General features: G+C 34.1%; 1 protein-coding gene across 3 annotated transcripts in view; it reads left to right on the top strand.

Annotated features, from left to right (window-relative positions):
* LOC103570576 (adenylate cyclase type 3) overlaps window positions 1–14,805 on the top strand; it is a 36,438-nt gene extending 21,633 nt beyond the window's left edge. Inside the window, exons 10-11 of one of the 3 annotated variants that reach the window (XR_001345075.1) lie at window positions 3,483–3,645; window positions 3,731–3,755. Coding sequence is in view for 2 of the 3 variants with exons in the window: in XM_008548361.2 (XP_008546583.1) it covers window positions 14,575–14,757 (183 nt within the window). In the remaining variant the exon portion in view is untranslated. Of the gene's footprint in view, window positions 1–3,482; window positions 4,453–14,574 lie in introns of those variants that run through there. The other 2 variants (XM_008548361.2, XM_014440058.2) reach the window with 2 other exon arrangements.
* Window positions 14,806–15,377: the final 572 nt, after the last annotated feature.

Genomic DNA, 15,377 nt, shown 5'->3' with positions numbered 1-15,377 from the left:
ATTATCATTCTCAATTTTTTCAAAAACTTTTGGAATTAAATTAAAAGGAGCGTAAGCGTAAAAGAAATATTTATTCTAATCCAAAGTAAAAGCATCAACTGCAATCGAGTCTGGCTCTTTTTTCCAAGATACGTATTTATGACATTTAGTATTAATACGACTAGCAAAAACATCAATTTCAGGGTAACCAAAAGATTTACATAATTTAGTAAAGGCTTGACTCGATAAACTGTACTCAGTTTCAGGTTCGAGTCGCCTAGATTCAAAATCAGCTATTATATTATCTTTTGAGCTAATGTAAGAAGCAAAAATAAAAATATTCATTTTGCTCATACCATTGCGAAATTAATTTTGAAAGTCTGCTAAGGTTTTCAAATGGAATACCACCCATCTGATTGATATAAGCAATTGCAGTAGTGTTGTCTATACGCAAGAGTATATCACAGTTACTTAAATCATAAGCAAATCATCTTCAACCGAAAAATGCGACTTGTAGTTCTAAAAAATGTATTAGATTATTACGTTCCTGATTATTCCAGAATCTATGAGCTTTTTTATTACCATAACAAGCTTCCCAACCAATTAAAGATGCATCCGAATAAATTTCTAACATGAATTTGGGACTTTTAATGGGATTATAAACTTTTTCAATATTTGATCTCCACCAGTTAAGATCTTCATTGATCGAAGAAGATAGTATCATTTGTGCCTCATAGTTACCCTTGTTATTTTCTAAAGCAAGAAATTTTTCTCGTTCAAGACTTTACATGTAAACCCACCATACTTAGCAGCAGGACATAAGGGTCTCAATGTTCCGATAAAAGAAGCGAAGTCTCTAATTTTATGATAGGAATTATTCTTAAATTTTTTAAAAAGGTTAAGTGTGTTAGAAATCTTAAGAACAGGTAGTTCAATCTTCATATCATAAGAATTTAAAATAGAGCCTAAAAATTTTTGTTTTTAAGAAGGAATTAAATTGTTTTTTTGTTGATTAATAATGAAACCCAGGTTTTCTAATAAAGAAATAATTTGCTTAACATTAAGTAAACATTCTTCTTCAGAGTAACTTATCAAGAAGAAGTCATCAATATAAATAACAGAAGAAAAACCTCGTTGTCTCAAAAGAGATATTAGAGGTTTCATTAATTTAGTAAAGACATAAGGTGCAGTGCTTAAACCAAATGGTAAACAATTGAATTTATACAATACACCGTCAAAAATAAATCTCAGAAATTTTTTACGATTCCGCAATAGAAACAAGATAATAAGCATCCTTGAGGTCTCATGTAGCCATAAAACAGCAGTAACGAATTAAATCCCGAGTAGTCCTTATGTCTTCTAATTTAAAATGTTCAGTTTGAATAAACTCATTCAATTTTTTAAGATTTAAAATAAATCAACTAGAGCCACCTGGCTTGGGAATAAAAAAGATGCTTGAAATAAATTGACCATCGTAATCATTACAACATTGTATTGCACCTTTGTCTAAAAATTCTCTAATTTTTTCTGAAAATAATTTTTTTCCAAATAGGTAAAAAATATTTTAGACGTCCGGCCAAAACACTTACCGTCTGAGTTAACGGCGTTTCTTGGAGGAGACTACCACCCCCCCCCCCTGTTTTTTTAATGGTTGACGGTAACTGGAGCTCTTTGGAAGTTGACTGTTGGATTTGCGATGTCCCCCGCCACTGATTGATGACTGTAGGATAACAGCGGGGGCCTTTCAAGTTTTTTGAAGTTTTTTGCGCATAATTTACAGAAGACTTGACACTGGGTTTGAGATCTTTGAACGAGCGTTCAAGAGACTTAGCGGTTTTCAAAGTATCACCAAGATCTTTACCAAATAACCACTCATCAGCAGTTGTAGCGTTTAATGTCTCCTTCATAAAGACATTAAGGTTTGAAGCAATAATTAAACGTCTCGATAAAGTTTCATCACGTTGCAAGTCTACTAAGATTCGGCCCATATCACTTAGATTAGAAATTAAAATGAGTGAATCCAATGATAAACCCTTAAGTAGATTAGATAACATTGAACCTACATTAGATAAACAAACCGAAATTTTTTGTTGTTTATCGACAATTTTATTGTCTTGATGAATAACTGGATCCAATAATGAAGCTTTAATTTCTGCATTAAGTTTTGGAGGTTCAAGGGTGACGCAATTTTCTGATGTCAGATGTTTTTTATAAAGACTTTTTCTCTCTTCTTCTGGTAATCCTTTTTTAAAAATGTCTTCCCAGCGAATAACAATGTCGTTGTGGATGGCAGGAGCATGTTGATTGTCTAGATTCAAACGCTTGCCTATTGCCTCTAAAATTTCTTGTTCAAGAACTGGTTCAGCAGACTTTTCAGGATCTGCAGCAGGTGTTGTATTTGAAGGCAGAACAGTTGATTCAACAATCACTAGTGGAGCAGGCACAGATGGATTATTAGATGGTTGGACATTTGGTGGAACAGAAACTGATGAATTATCAGTAGATGGAGTATCTGTCGAAACTTTATCTTTTTGAGAATTAAGTTGAGAAGATAAAGTTGACTTAATATCAATAATATGATTGTTAGATTACAGATTTTGAAAAAAAAGAGACTGAGAACTTCTTTGATTTCATGCTAGTGAATAATCACGATGACGATGAGAGCGGTGACGAGGATTTTTACGAGACCGATGTCTTTTTGATCTTGATCGAGAACGAGATTTATCTGAAATCAATATGATTCAGGAATGTAGGATTTTATCCTTCTTTTTTAACCAAATTTATTGGTTTAAATTAATTATGTGTACTTGACACAAATTAATTAAATGAATGTGAAAATTTTAAGCAGAAAAATAAAAAGTAACTTGTACTAAAATTTTTCTATGAAAACTTGTTCATTTTAATTAACAAACTGTTACTTGAACATTTAATAAAAATACCTTATTTGAAGGATATATTTAAAAATATTTTTTTTTTTTTTTGACAGATTAAAACAGTCAATTTTTAATAACAAACTTACGATGTTTATGTCCTTTACGTGAATAATAAATTTCTTCTTCTTGGCGATCAAGTTTTCTTTTTAAACTACGTATTTCAGAAGTAAGATCCTCCATATTATAATTAAAAAGATTATTTTTATTTATAACTTGAAGAAAATAATAATAATTTAAATGAAATAAAAATTTTATGTGGCGTTCTTTGAGCACAAAGAAAAGGAAAGGAATGAAGATCGTGTTTATTATATATAGCACTGTCGTTAAGTAAATAACTAATTAATAAACAAATTTTTTAGTTTCTTACTGTAAACTTTGTGGCATTCTGAGCTTAAGAGTAGGTACTAGGTCTGGTGATCTTGAGGAGGCGCGCAATACAATTACTAAGTATAATCAATCTGTTAATTTAGTGAATTAATCATATAACTGATTTTCTCTGGATTGAAAGTGATTCTACTATTACTGTATAGTATTAATTTAAATAATTAAAATACCCACTGTTGGATTTAGAATTTACCTGGGAAGAGTTAAATGCGACCATCAAGCAGTGCAAGCCGAAAAAATCACTTGGTCCTGATAACATTAGTAACGAATTTTACAAATCACTGCCTCAAAACTGGAAACTGTACACCTTTGGCTAAAACTATTCGAGCTGGGAGTCAGTGCCAAGATGGTGAGGTTACTTAGAAATATTTATAATACAGCTGCCTTCTCTGTCAAAAGTAATAACGAAGTCACCCGTAAACTTTGGTCATCAGAAGGAGTGCTACAAAGGGAAATTTTGAGCCCTTTACTCTTTGTACTGTTTATTGTCGATCTTGAAGATTTTCGGAGAGAAAACGGCTGTGAAGGCATAAACATCGACGGCATAATCGATCTACTCTTGCTGTTATACGCGGATGATTTGGCTATATTAAGCAGCTCGGAGAAAGATCTAAATAAAAAGCTTGACCTCCTCTTTCAATACTGTCAAGCCAACAAACTTGCTATAAATGTCTCAAAAACCAAAATTATTTGCTGCTGAAAAGCCGGTAGAATTCCTAGCCACCTACGTTTCTATTTCAAGGATCAAGAGATCGATATTGTGGACATATACGAGTATTTAGGCCTCACTTTTCCATCCTCCGAGTTCAATCGGCCAACGGCAGTAAATCAATATAAATAGCTGTAAATATGTTTTTGACTATTCAAAAAAATGCCCAGTTTGTAATCTCGATGACAAAGACTCTATTGAACATTTTTTACTAAGATGCCCAATCCTTAAGGAACTTCGAGAACACTATATTACCACCAACTTTGGGCCAGCCTCGTCAATCCAAGACATTCTTAATCCTAACTGTAAATTTTTAAAGGCCATTTATCAGTATGTGCAAAACTGTATGTCCAAAGCTATAAAAGTTAAATATTTTAATGAAAATTGTTAAAACCTCTAATGTAAATTTTTATTGTAGACTGTTTTTTCTTTTATATGTATTGTGAATGTAAATCATATTTGTAATTATCCCCTTGCTATGAGAATGTATTCTCCCTGGAAGCAATAAATTAATAATAATAATAATTAAAATACTCGTTTAGACTTGTATTTATAATTTATTTAAAAAGCTAATATTATTTCTTTAAATATATTCAAAATCAGTACGAAAATCCAGAGTGATTCTGAATGCTTGAATTAGATTCACGAACTCAAATTAATACCATCCGAGCTTTCTTATAAGAAACACAAACGGCAAATTGTATATTACGAATCTTATCCTCCATGTGGGATTTATAAATGTTGTTCTAATAGAAGGCAACAGAACACCAAGTATCAGCTGCTTTTAAAATGTGGTTTAAATTGTCGCATTTGGTATCACGTCAAGTCATAATTTTGACCTACGCATACTTTCAATGAATTTCACCTACGAACAAGTTAATTCGTGAAAGCTCCCTATATGACACATGCACTTGAATTACGTTAGATAGAATTTATGAAGATGAACAATTAATTGGTGGACCAGGTATAATCGTTGAAATTGACGAATGCAAAATTGGAAAACGGAAATATAATCGTAGCAGATTAAAATATGGTTTCTGGATATTCGGTATATGATGTTGTTAATTACGTATACTTTTATTTATAAAAATTATGTTCCCATTATGCATATTGTAATTAATTTATTAATAACTTTTATTAATAAATTAATCTATATAATTACTTATAAATATCGTAGGTATGATCGAAAGAAATGGTCAACAGAAATATAGACTTGAAATCTCTCCGAATGATAAACGTGACAAAGAAACGTTAATGACTTTGCTTCAAAAACATGTAGCCAAAGGCTCAGAAGCACATTCAGAAAAGTGGAAAGCTTACAACGAAATTGAAAGCTATGGTTATACTCAAAAAACCGTGAACCATTCCGAAAATTTTGTAGATCCCAAAACTGGTGCGTACACGCAAAATATTGAAGCCTCATTGAAGCGACATGTAAAAGATAAGTTGTGCCGGGCTGGTATACGCCATGAGTACATAGTAGATTATTTAAATGAATTTCTATGGCACCGAAATTTAACGATTAATTGAGTGCGCCGAAGGCGTGCGAAGTTTGATCGTAAGTATACTACGAGCCTCGTTCGAAGAGATTAATAATAATATTAGTATATTTAAAACCATGTAGTTACTCTAATGGTCACTAGAGTGCACAACTTGTTCAGAGAAAGTAAAATCATCGGTCCACTTACCTCTATTACTCCCTCTATATATCATATTTTAGAGTTGAGCAAACGCATCGGGTTTGAAAATATTGGACAACACCACTTCCTTCTTCTCCAGGGATCGGATTTCACAGATCCTCTGAAAGGGCGGGACCTTAATGTCTTCGAACCAGGCTCGTAGTATAATTTAACGATCAAACTTCGCACGCCCTCGGCGTGCTCAATTAATCTTTAAATTATACTACGAGCCTCGTTCTCGAGATTAATAATAATAATAGTATATTTATAACCATGTAACGGTTTAGAGACTTGGCCAAATTTTAAGATTTAAGTATTAGAAAATTCTTTATTCTTATCTTACAATCTATTTGTTAAATTATTCAAACACAACTCTTGCAAAACTTTAGTTGTTGGTCGCTATTGGCCTATTATAAAATTTAGCAAACATTTCCGAGCCTTTGGACCAACCCGCAGTCTTCCTTATCGAATCTAAATTAATGCCCTTAATGAACGCCGCCGACGTTGCAGCATGTCACGTAGAATGTTCCGAGAACACTGTAGTGTCTATTCCTTTTTCAGCTAAAGCAGCCTTTATCCATCTGTTAATAGTCTGACTTGTTACTGCCTTGTGAGGCTTTCTAGATGAAATGAAGAGATTCTCCAGCTTCCCTCTTGTTGTTTACGTCTTTTACGCAATAGTTTAGGCTTGAAGCCACGCACTATTCCGGTTTTTGTTTGAAAAAATGAACCACCAGTAACGGTTGTAAACGCCCGGGTCGCGAAGTTTTCACTAGGCCTGGGATTTCAATCTCTAACGCGTTCTGTCGAGCTGTTATGTTTTTTACTTGTATGCTAGCCAAAATGTAGGTCCGATGGGCCGTACACAAGGCTGGTAGTGTCATTAGCTTCTGTGAGATCTTGAACAAGGATAAGCCTTCCAGTGGATATGCTTTAGTCAGATACTCAAGCACTTTTGCAACATCCCACGTAGTTGCGTATTTGGATGTTGGCGGCTACATTTTCTTCAGATGGTATGTATGAGGCAAACAAGAAATTGCCTCTTGATTCTGCCCATTGCCAAATTTCACGCGTTAGTTTGTTAAACTCCGGGTGCTTAGTCCCTCCCATTTTGTTAACATACGCGATCGCGGTCATATGATCGATCTTCAAAAGGATCTGCTTCCCAACTGCGTCCGCAGCTAACACCTCCAGCGCTAACTTCACCGCAAATAATTCCTTATAATTAATATGCCATTTTTTTTGTTCCTCATTCCAGAAACCATAGATGCTATTTTGATTGTCAGTTACGCCCCAACCAGAATTTGAAGCATCTGTAAAGATCGTCTTAGTGAAGCCTATAGATTTGATTTTACTAAAACCTAACCGGATCTTTTCTTCTCACCATATTAGGTCTGGGACTAAACTATTTGGTGCTATTACTGAAGCTTCATAATCAAAACGATTCTTCTCCAGGCTAACACTTTTAAAACTCTCTAAAGGTCGTAAATACAACCAACCATACTCTATACCACGACACGCTGCTATTAGTTTACCTATTAACTCTGATTGAATGTCTTTGCCCAGCCGTGAAGGTTTTTATCAGCTTACTCAGGTGAGCTTTCTTTTCACTAATCAGCTCTACTGATTGCTTGACAGAATCTATAGTAAAACCTAAGAAGTCGCATCTTGTCGTAGGAGTCAACCTGCTTTTCTTTCCATTAATCAGGAACCCCAAAGATTCTAAAAGTTTAACCGTGGCGTTGACATTCTCAGAGCATTTCTCAGGTGAGCTTTAAATGCATAAAATGTCATCGAAATAAATTACTGACTTATAGCCTCTTAATTTGAGTAATTTTATTACCGGTTTCAAGATTTTCGTGAAGGTATACGGACTAGTGCATAAACCGAATATCAGGCATATAAACTGATAAATTTTCCCGTTGAACTTAAATCTTAGCTATTTTGTAGACCCTGGGTGGACTGCAACAAGATAATACGCGTCTTCCATTTTAAGAGACGCAAAAAAGACATTTTCTAGCGCTATTCCCCGAGCGGTTCTTAGATCCTCTATCTTAAAATGAGAGTCATCTATGAACTTATTCAGATTCTTAAGATTAAGAATAAATCAATCCGAGCCGTCTCTCTTGGGTGCCAAGAAGTACGGCGATAAAAATTGCCCCTCTTATGGTTAGCATTCCTCGATCATGTTTTTAGTCCACAATGTTTGAATTGCCCTTTCAAACCTCTGGGCCTCGTGATCCTCAATAATCACTCTAGGTTCGTGTAACTGAACTACATGACTATCGAAGATTAACCTATAGCCCTTAATGCAACCTAGTACAAACTCGCTATCCGTAATTATAACTCAAGTTTCGTTATTAGGATCACTCTCTAGTACCGTTCATGTAAGCTGTTCACACGACATATTTTAGCATAAATAAAAGCAAAGCGTCATCTTCCTAACTGCCTTATTTATTTGTCATTACGTTTTTTGTGCGCTTTAAGTGAACAACTGAATTTATTAATCCTGAGTATTTTTTCATATTAAAATGAATAATAAACCTAAAAACGAAAGCGGTTTTACTCTTGACGAACTTGAGAAGAAGCTGAAGAAATATCAAGAATTAATTGATATCAAAAAAACATTAAAGAAGTAAAATGACCTTTCTGGCAATGAATCTTCTTCTGGGGGTAATTATTTATGTTTTTTAACATATTTTTTTGGCAACAAATCTTCATTGATTTTGTTACACCTTTCTTGACTGGGTTAAGAATTAAAATATAAGTGATGTTAGATTTCGTAATCCTTATTTTCACTTTTGCATCAGGAAATTTATTATTTTATTTCCTGGTCGATTTTCTTAACTTAGCTTTTTTTGCTCTTGCAAACTTTAATGATGACGACGAAGAGCAGTCTGACCTCTCTGATCCTGATTTCAAAAACGTCCCAGCAAACGTTTCTAAGGCGTTAGACGAGTCTGTTGAGATGCAGGGTTCTGAAGATCCCATCCTCAGTGATTCCATACTCAAAATACTTGGTACGGAGAAACGTCTTTCGAAAGATAAGACTTACGAAATCCATTCCGAACTGGCTGCTTGCTGGAATAATATTGTAGTATCAGGCTTAGAAAGGGATGTCAAAACATTTTTGATTAAAAAATATCCTAACAAAGGAAATTGTTTCTTATCACTTCCCATCCTTAACCCTGAATTAATTCCACTTTTACACAAGACGGCTAAATCTCGAGATAAATATTTATCATCGAATCAATATCTATGCGGTTGCAGTCTCGTTGGCTTGAGACAAGCTATTTCCATGATTTTTTATGATGACAAAAATCCTATTGATAAAAACGACCTGCTACAGATCCTTTGTGACTTCAGCAGTTTATTATGTGAATCCTTTTATCAAACTGGCAAGTAAAGACGCTCATAGATTCATCCTTGTGTTGACGAGAAACGGAAACCTATCCTCGAGGATTCAATCACTGATGATTTCCTTTTCGGTAAGGATCTTGGTAAACGCATTAAGAATTCTGTTGCTGTCGAAAAAACTGGTCTATTAATTAAAACTCCAATTCCAAAGAAAAGTTTTCCTGCGCCGAAAACTTCTTTACATTGGAAAGGCCCGTCTGCGACAAGCGGGAATCGTAATCAGGCGGGCTTCCAGCGTTTTCTACCTGTGGCATCAGCTTCCAGCAAGACGAACTAAGTTTCGACCCAATTACGAGTTCGGTTTCAGACTCAGACTCATCCAGCTCAGCCGAATCCACCATCAACCATGAAGTAGAAGTGAGTGTCATCGCCGGTCGTCTAAAAAATTTTTTACACGCCTGGTCTAATATAACCTCTAATCTATTTATTTTGGAGACAATATCAGGTTATAAAATCCCTTTTACTTCTATTCCGACACAGTCTTTTTTACTTATGATTGATAATTTCTCTGACGGTGACTATATCAAAATGCAGAAAGCTATTGATGATCTCTTATCCATAGGAGCAGTACAAGAGTGTGTTGAGGAAGTTGGACAATTTTTGTCTAGTATCTTTCTTGTTACCAAAAAAAAAAAAAAAATGGTAAAATGAGATTTATCATTAATTTAAAAATTTAAACAAATTTATAGAGACAATCCATTCTAAAATGAAGGATTTTCGTACTGTACTTAAACTCATTTCAAAAAGATGTTTTATGGCTAGTTTTGATTTAAAAGATGCTTATCTAATGATTCCAATCCATAAAGATTTTTGGAAATTTTTAAGATTTTATTAGTAAGGTCGGCTCTATGTAATTATTTGTTTACCCTTTAGCTTAAGTACTGCTCTATGGGTATTTACGAAAATTATAAGCCTGTTATTAGTTACTTACGTTGTTTAGGGTGGTTATCTGTTGTTTATTTAGACGACTGGTGGCTCGTTGGGACTTCAAGATATCTCTGTTAAAAGAGTAATCTTGATTCCTCAACTTCTCATAAATTCCTAGGCTTCATTTTCAACTCACATCAAATGACTATTGAATTATCTTATGAAAAAAGAAAAAATTTTCACGATTTATTCTTAAAATTTAAGTACCTTACTTATTGTTCAATTAGGAAATTTTCACAATTAGTAAGTAATATAACTGCAGCTTGCCCAGCAATTAATTACGGTTGGCTTCACTCCAAAAAATTTGAACGTCAACGTTACCTAGAATTATTAAATAATCTGATAAGAATTTCCAAATTTTCAACAACTATATTTTCTGATGCGTCATCCACTAGATGGAGGGCTACTTGCGATGGTCAAGTAGTATATGGACACTGGAATAATGATAAAAAATCTTTGCACATCAATTATTTAGAGCTTTAAGATGTATTTAATGGTTTAAAAACGTTTGCATCCAACTTATTTGACTGAAATTTTATTACGCGTTAATAATTCTACTGCAATAGCGTATATAAATAAAATGGGTGGAACAAAACACGAATACTTAAATGATCTTACTTACGAAATTTGGGAATGGTGTGAGCAAAGAAATCTCTGGCTTTTTGTTTCATTCCTTCCAAGGATAATGAGGGAGACAAGGCTTCACGTATCGATAATATCGATACAGAATGGAAATTATCTCTCTTTACCTTTCAAAAAATTGTTTCCAAATTCAACCAACCAGAAATTAATCTTTTTGCTTCCAATTCTAATAATCAATGTGAAAAATACTGTTCCTGGCACCGATATCCCTTAGCTTTCTGTATTGACGCTTTTACTGTTGACTGGAACGAGTACGACTTTTATGCTTTTCCTCCCTTTTCTTTAATTTTAAAAATTTTAAGGAAAATTCAAACGGACCAGACTTGTGGAATTTTGGTTGTTCCTAATTGGTGTGGTTAACCATGATATCGTTTATGGCTATCATTATTAGACTCCAAGCCAATTATCTTTTATCCAGATGTTAATCTTCTTCGATCTCCCTGTAGGAAGATTCAATATTCTCTGGCTCAAAATATGTCTCTAATGGCTGCGCGATTATCCGGCAAGTTTTCAAGCAACGAGCTGTAAATGATGACTCTATGGAATTACTTATTAATTCGATTTCAAGTTCTACTCTACGACAATATTCTGAACTAATTAAGGATTGGGCTTCTTATTGTTCCTTGAAAGCTATTAATGTTTTTCATCCTCAACAAAATGATATTATTTGTTTTTTAACACATAAATTTAATGAGGGTGCTAACTACAGTACTCTTAACACTGTTCGTTATGCCCTGTCACTTATCTGCGATTTAAATATAGGGAAAAACCCTTTGGTTTCCCGTCTTTTGAAAGGTGTATATAATATGCATATAATCTTGCTAAACCTCGTTATGACCGAATTTATAGTTTAGATCCAATCTTAAAAAAGTTGGAAGCTTCAAGCCCTTTAATTGAGCTTGATCTTCTCAACACAACTAAATTTGCTGTTTTACTAGCTTTGGTCACTGCACACCGAGTATAAACTATTGCTTCTATTAAAAGATCTAATATTATTAAAAATAATGATAATTATGAAATTGAAATCCTGTATAAAATTCAAACTTCTAAGCAAGGTGTTTTTCAACCTCTATTATTATTACCTAAATATCACAATAATTTAAATTTATGTGTTGTATAAACTTTAGAGTTTTTTAGAAGAAACCCATGTAGGAACTTACAAGCTCTGACAACGGGGCTAAGCACGGACCAGGACTGGGTAACCCAGCTCTGGCTCCCCAGTGTCGGCCCTAGCTAAGGCCCAGGACTGGGCAACCTAGCTCTGGCTTCCCAATGTCGGTCCTAGCTTAGGTCCAGTCGTGGGCAACCTAGGGCTGGCTTTCCATCCTTGGCTCGAGATTAAACCAGAACTAGTAAGCCCAGCTCTGGCTTCCTAGTGTCGGCCCTAGCTAAGGCCCAGTCGTGGGCAACCTAGCGCTGGCTTTCCGCTGTTGGCCCCAAACGAGACCCAGTCATGGGTAACCCTGCTCTAGCTCTTCAATATTGGCCCAAGCTTGAACCAGAACTAGTTCACCGAGCTCTGGGTTTCCACGGTAGACCCTAGCTAGAACCCAGCTATGAATAACTTCTACCCATACAGGAAGCCCCCGAGTTGAACGACGGGGCCATGCCTGGGACATTATTGGGAAGCCCGTCTTGGCAAACCTATACTGTCCCATGCCTGGGCCATAACTGGTTAATTAGTATTGGCCATTCCAATGATTACCCAGGCTTGGGCCAAGACTAAATACCCTAGCTTCGGCCGTTGGATGGTTACCCTAACATCGGCAAACACTAGATAACCTAGCCTTGGCCAAGCCGAGAGTCACCCTAACTTGGGAATTATGGTGGTAGAGTAAGATAATTAAGCTGGGTTCTTGATAAATAATCAATTAAATTTAATAAATTTTATTTTAAAAAATTATGTAATTATAATATAAATAATACGAAATTATTTTTTTCTTTCTTAATCGAAAATATAAATTAAATTGCTCTTTATATTTCATAAAACCGAGTGGTTGTAGTAAAATGAACAAGTAGAACATATAAAAGTTTCAATTGAACGTTAGTAGGTTCGTCCAGTAGCCAGCGTTCAAACCCAGCAATCAGAAGGACGGCAATTCGCGCCCAGAGCCCAGCAGAATTTTCACCGAGTTTTTTTCACGTTATTTACTTCACTTAAATAGTTTAAACGTTAATGATCACAAACTCTAGTACTTTAATAATAATAAATTTTTTTTTTAATTGAATTTATGTGTTTTTTCGATGCATGGGCCAAGTCTGGCAACCAAGCATGGGCCAGGTCTGTCAAGCAAGCATGGGTCAGGGCTGGCAACCAGGCTTGGCACCCAGTTATCATTCCAGACTTCTACCAAGGCTGGAACAAGGCTGGTTTACAAGCTTGGCCCAGAGTTCAACATAGTTGAACCAAGCCTGAGCCAAGCCTGGGCCCGTCGTACTTTCCTATCTGGGCTGGACTCCCAAATTTAATCTATATCGAGTCTTTGTAAGCTCTTTCGACTGCCACCAAGAACGTTCAAATCGTTTGAATCGTTCCAAAGATATTGTCGGACAAAAAAAGTTTACACACACACATATCATGCTCGCGAGCGTGGACGCGGGCCTCTATCAGGAAATAGTCAGAATACCTTCTTCATCCTTGGACCTCAGAACGTCGACATCTGATTAAAACTCAATTTTCGATAATAAGACCAAAACCATATTAACTTCCCGTTTTTTGAAAATTTTCAATTTTCATGGCGGGAAGTTAATAAAATCAAATAAATAATTTAAAAGTTAAATTAAAATTCACAATAAAAAAAATCGGTCTGTCAGGTGACCCTGAAGGCCAGCCCCAAAAATTCCCGCTGCTTTCCAGCTCCTTGAACTCAAAATCATTGTTAAGAATATATTTTCGAGCTCTTCGAGCTCCAACATACTTTTAAATGCCTTTGTTTTTGAAAAATAACGTTTTTTACCGTTTTTTCTACAACGATATTTCTCGAACAAATTCACCAATTGAGGTGGTGGAGGGCAATCGACGCGTTTTATTCAGTTCTAGAGCTGATCAAATTTTTGAATTGATTTATCAAGACGTTTTTCGAGAAATTTCCAGAAAACAAAAAAATTTTTTTTTTTAATTCTTTCGTTAACGGTTTCTCTTGAACGAATGAATAGATTTTAATGGTTGGGGTGGCATTCGACGCAACTTACAAAGTTTTAGAGCTGATTAGATTTTGAAATCAATCCATCGAGCGAATTAAAAGTTATTCAAGAAAAACATTTTTGGAAAATTTTTATTTTTGAAATATCTCTGAACGTACCCTATTGATTAAGCTCAAATTTTTAGTGCCTATAGTAAATAACAAGCCGCGTCGAATGACACCTCGGCGATGAAAATCGGTTCGTCCGTTCAAAAGTTACAGAATATTTACATACGTACGTACATACGTACATGTATACATGCATACATACACTCGGACATCATCTTGAATTTAGTCAGAAAAGCATCCTAGAACTTCAAAACGTTGACATCTGTTAGAATTTCAATTTTCGCAAATCGGGGTGAAAACAATAACTTCCTGAAATTTTTGAAAATCATCGATTTTCTTAGCGGGAAGTTAAAAAATAAATAAAAAAAAAAATTAAATAAAAATAATCATTATAAATCAAATTAGCAATCGAGGTGTGCACTTTTGGATTTTCCAACATTTTTCTTTTAATTCGTTATAAATTCGAGTTCGGCATTGAGCATAATGCCTTTTGACAAAATAAATTTACCATAAAACGATAGAATACCGCTTTATAGAGCATTTTATTCCTGACAAATACACTTCTTGGGCGTTGTTGTATGCTTACCCGGTTGCAATTTGATCCCTTTGTATCTCAGATAAAATAAAATGATAACTATTTTTTTTAATTTCAGGTAACTGATGAAACAAGACAAATTTTAGAACCTTTCGGTTATGGTTTTATTCAAAGAGGAATGATTTTTGTCAAGGGAAAAGGTCAATTATTAACACATTACTTAGTATCTAAAGATGGGGTTAATCTTGAGCTTGACAGCGATTTACCAGTGGTCCCTACACACCCAATTATTTATCAATAATTTATCAATCATTATTATACTCAATCACAAAAATTATGATCCTGAAGTTAGCAGGCAATTAATAATTTTCGGATTTATTTTTTAACGAATCGATTAAAAAAAAAAAAAAAAAAAAACTGAAAATATAGACATGTAGAAAATTAAAAAAGTTCCAGGTGCAATTTTTAAAATATTTTTTTTTTTAATTTATCGTTTTTATAAAAACCCGAAAATAATTATACGTCGACGAATTTCAGTATCATCAAAAACTACGGTATTATAAAAAAAATGAAAATACATAAAAAATTTGTAAAAACGTAATCAACGTTGTTGATTATTAATCAAAAATTGCAAATAACATGTTTTATAATTATCTAAAGCAAACTCCGTACATTTTGTGCTTTCACAAAGTTGCAAAAAAATTTAAAAAAACACACAAAAATTAGAATTTATTGTCGTTAAATTATAAAATTATGAAAATTTAATTTAAAATCTCTAAATTAGTTGTTAAAAAATAAAAACATATAAAAACACAATCAAACTAATAAATTAATGTTACTTTAAATATTTTTATTTAAAAATATGTTTTAATTGAACACGAAGAACGTATTTTCTGTAATGATTACCAGTGTAATTATTAA

Source organism: Microplitis demolitor, chromosome 4 (genome assembly GCF_026212275.2).
Source record: "Microplitis demolitor isolate Queensland-Clemson2020A chromosome 4, iyMicDemo2.1a, whole genome shotgun sequence".
In the NCBI taxonomy this organism is placed as follows: Eukaryota; Metazoa; Arthropoda; class Insecta; order Hymenoptera; family Braconidae; genus Microplitis; species Microplitis demolitor.
The sequence above is the reverse complement of the archived record's forward strand: the minus strand, read 5'-3'. Positions and strand labels throughout refer to the sequence as shown.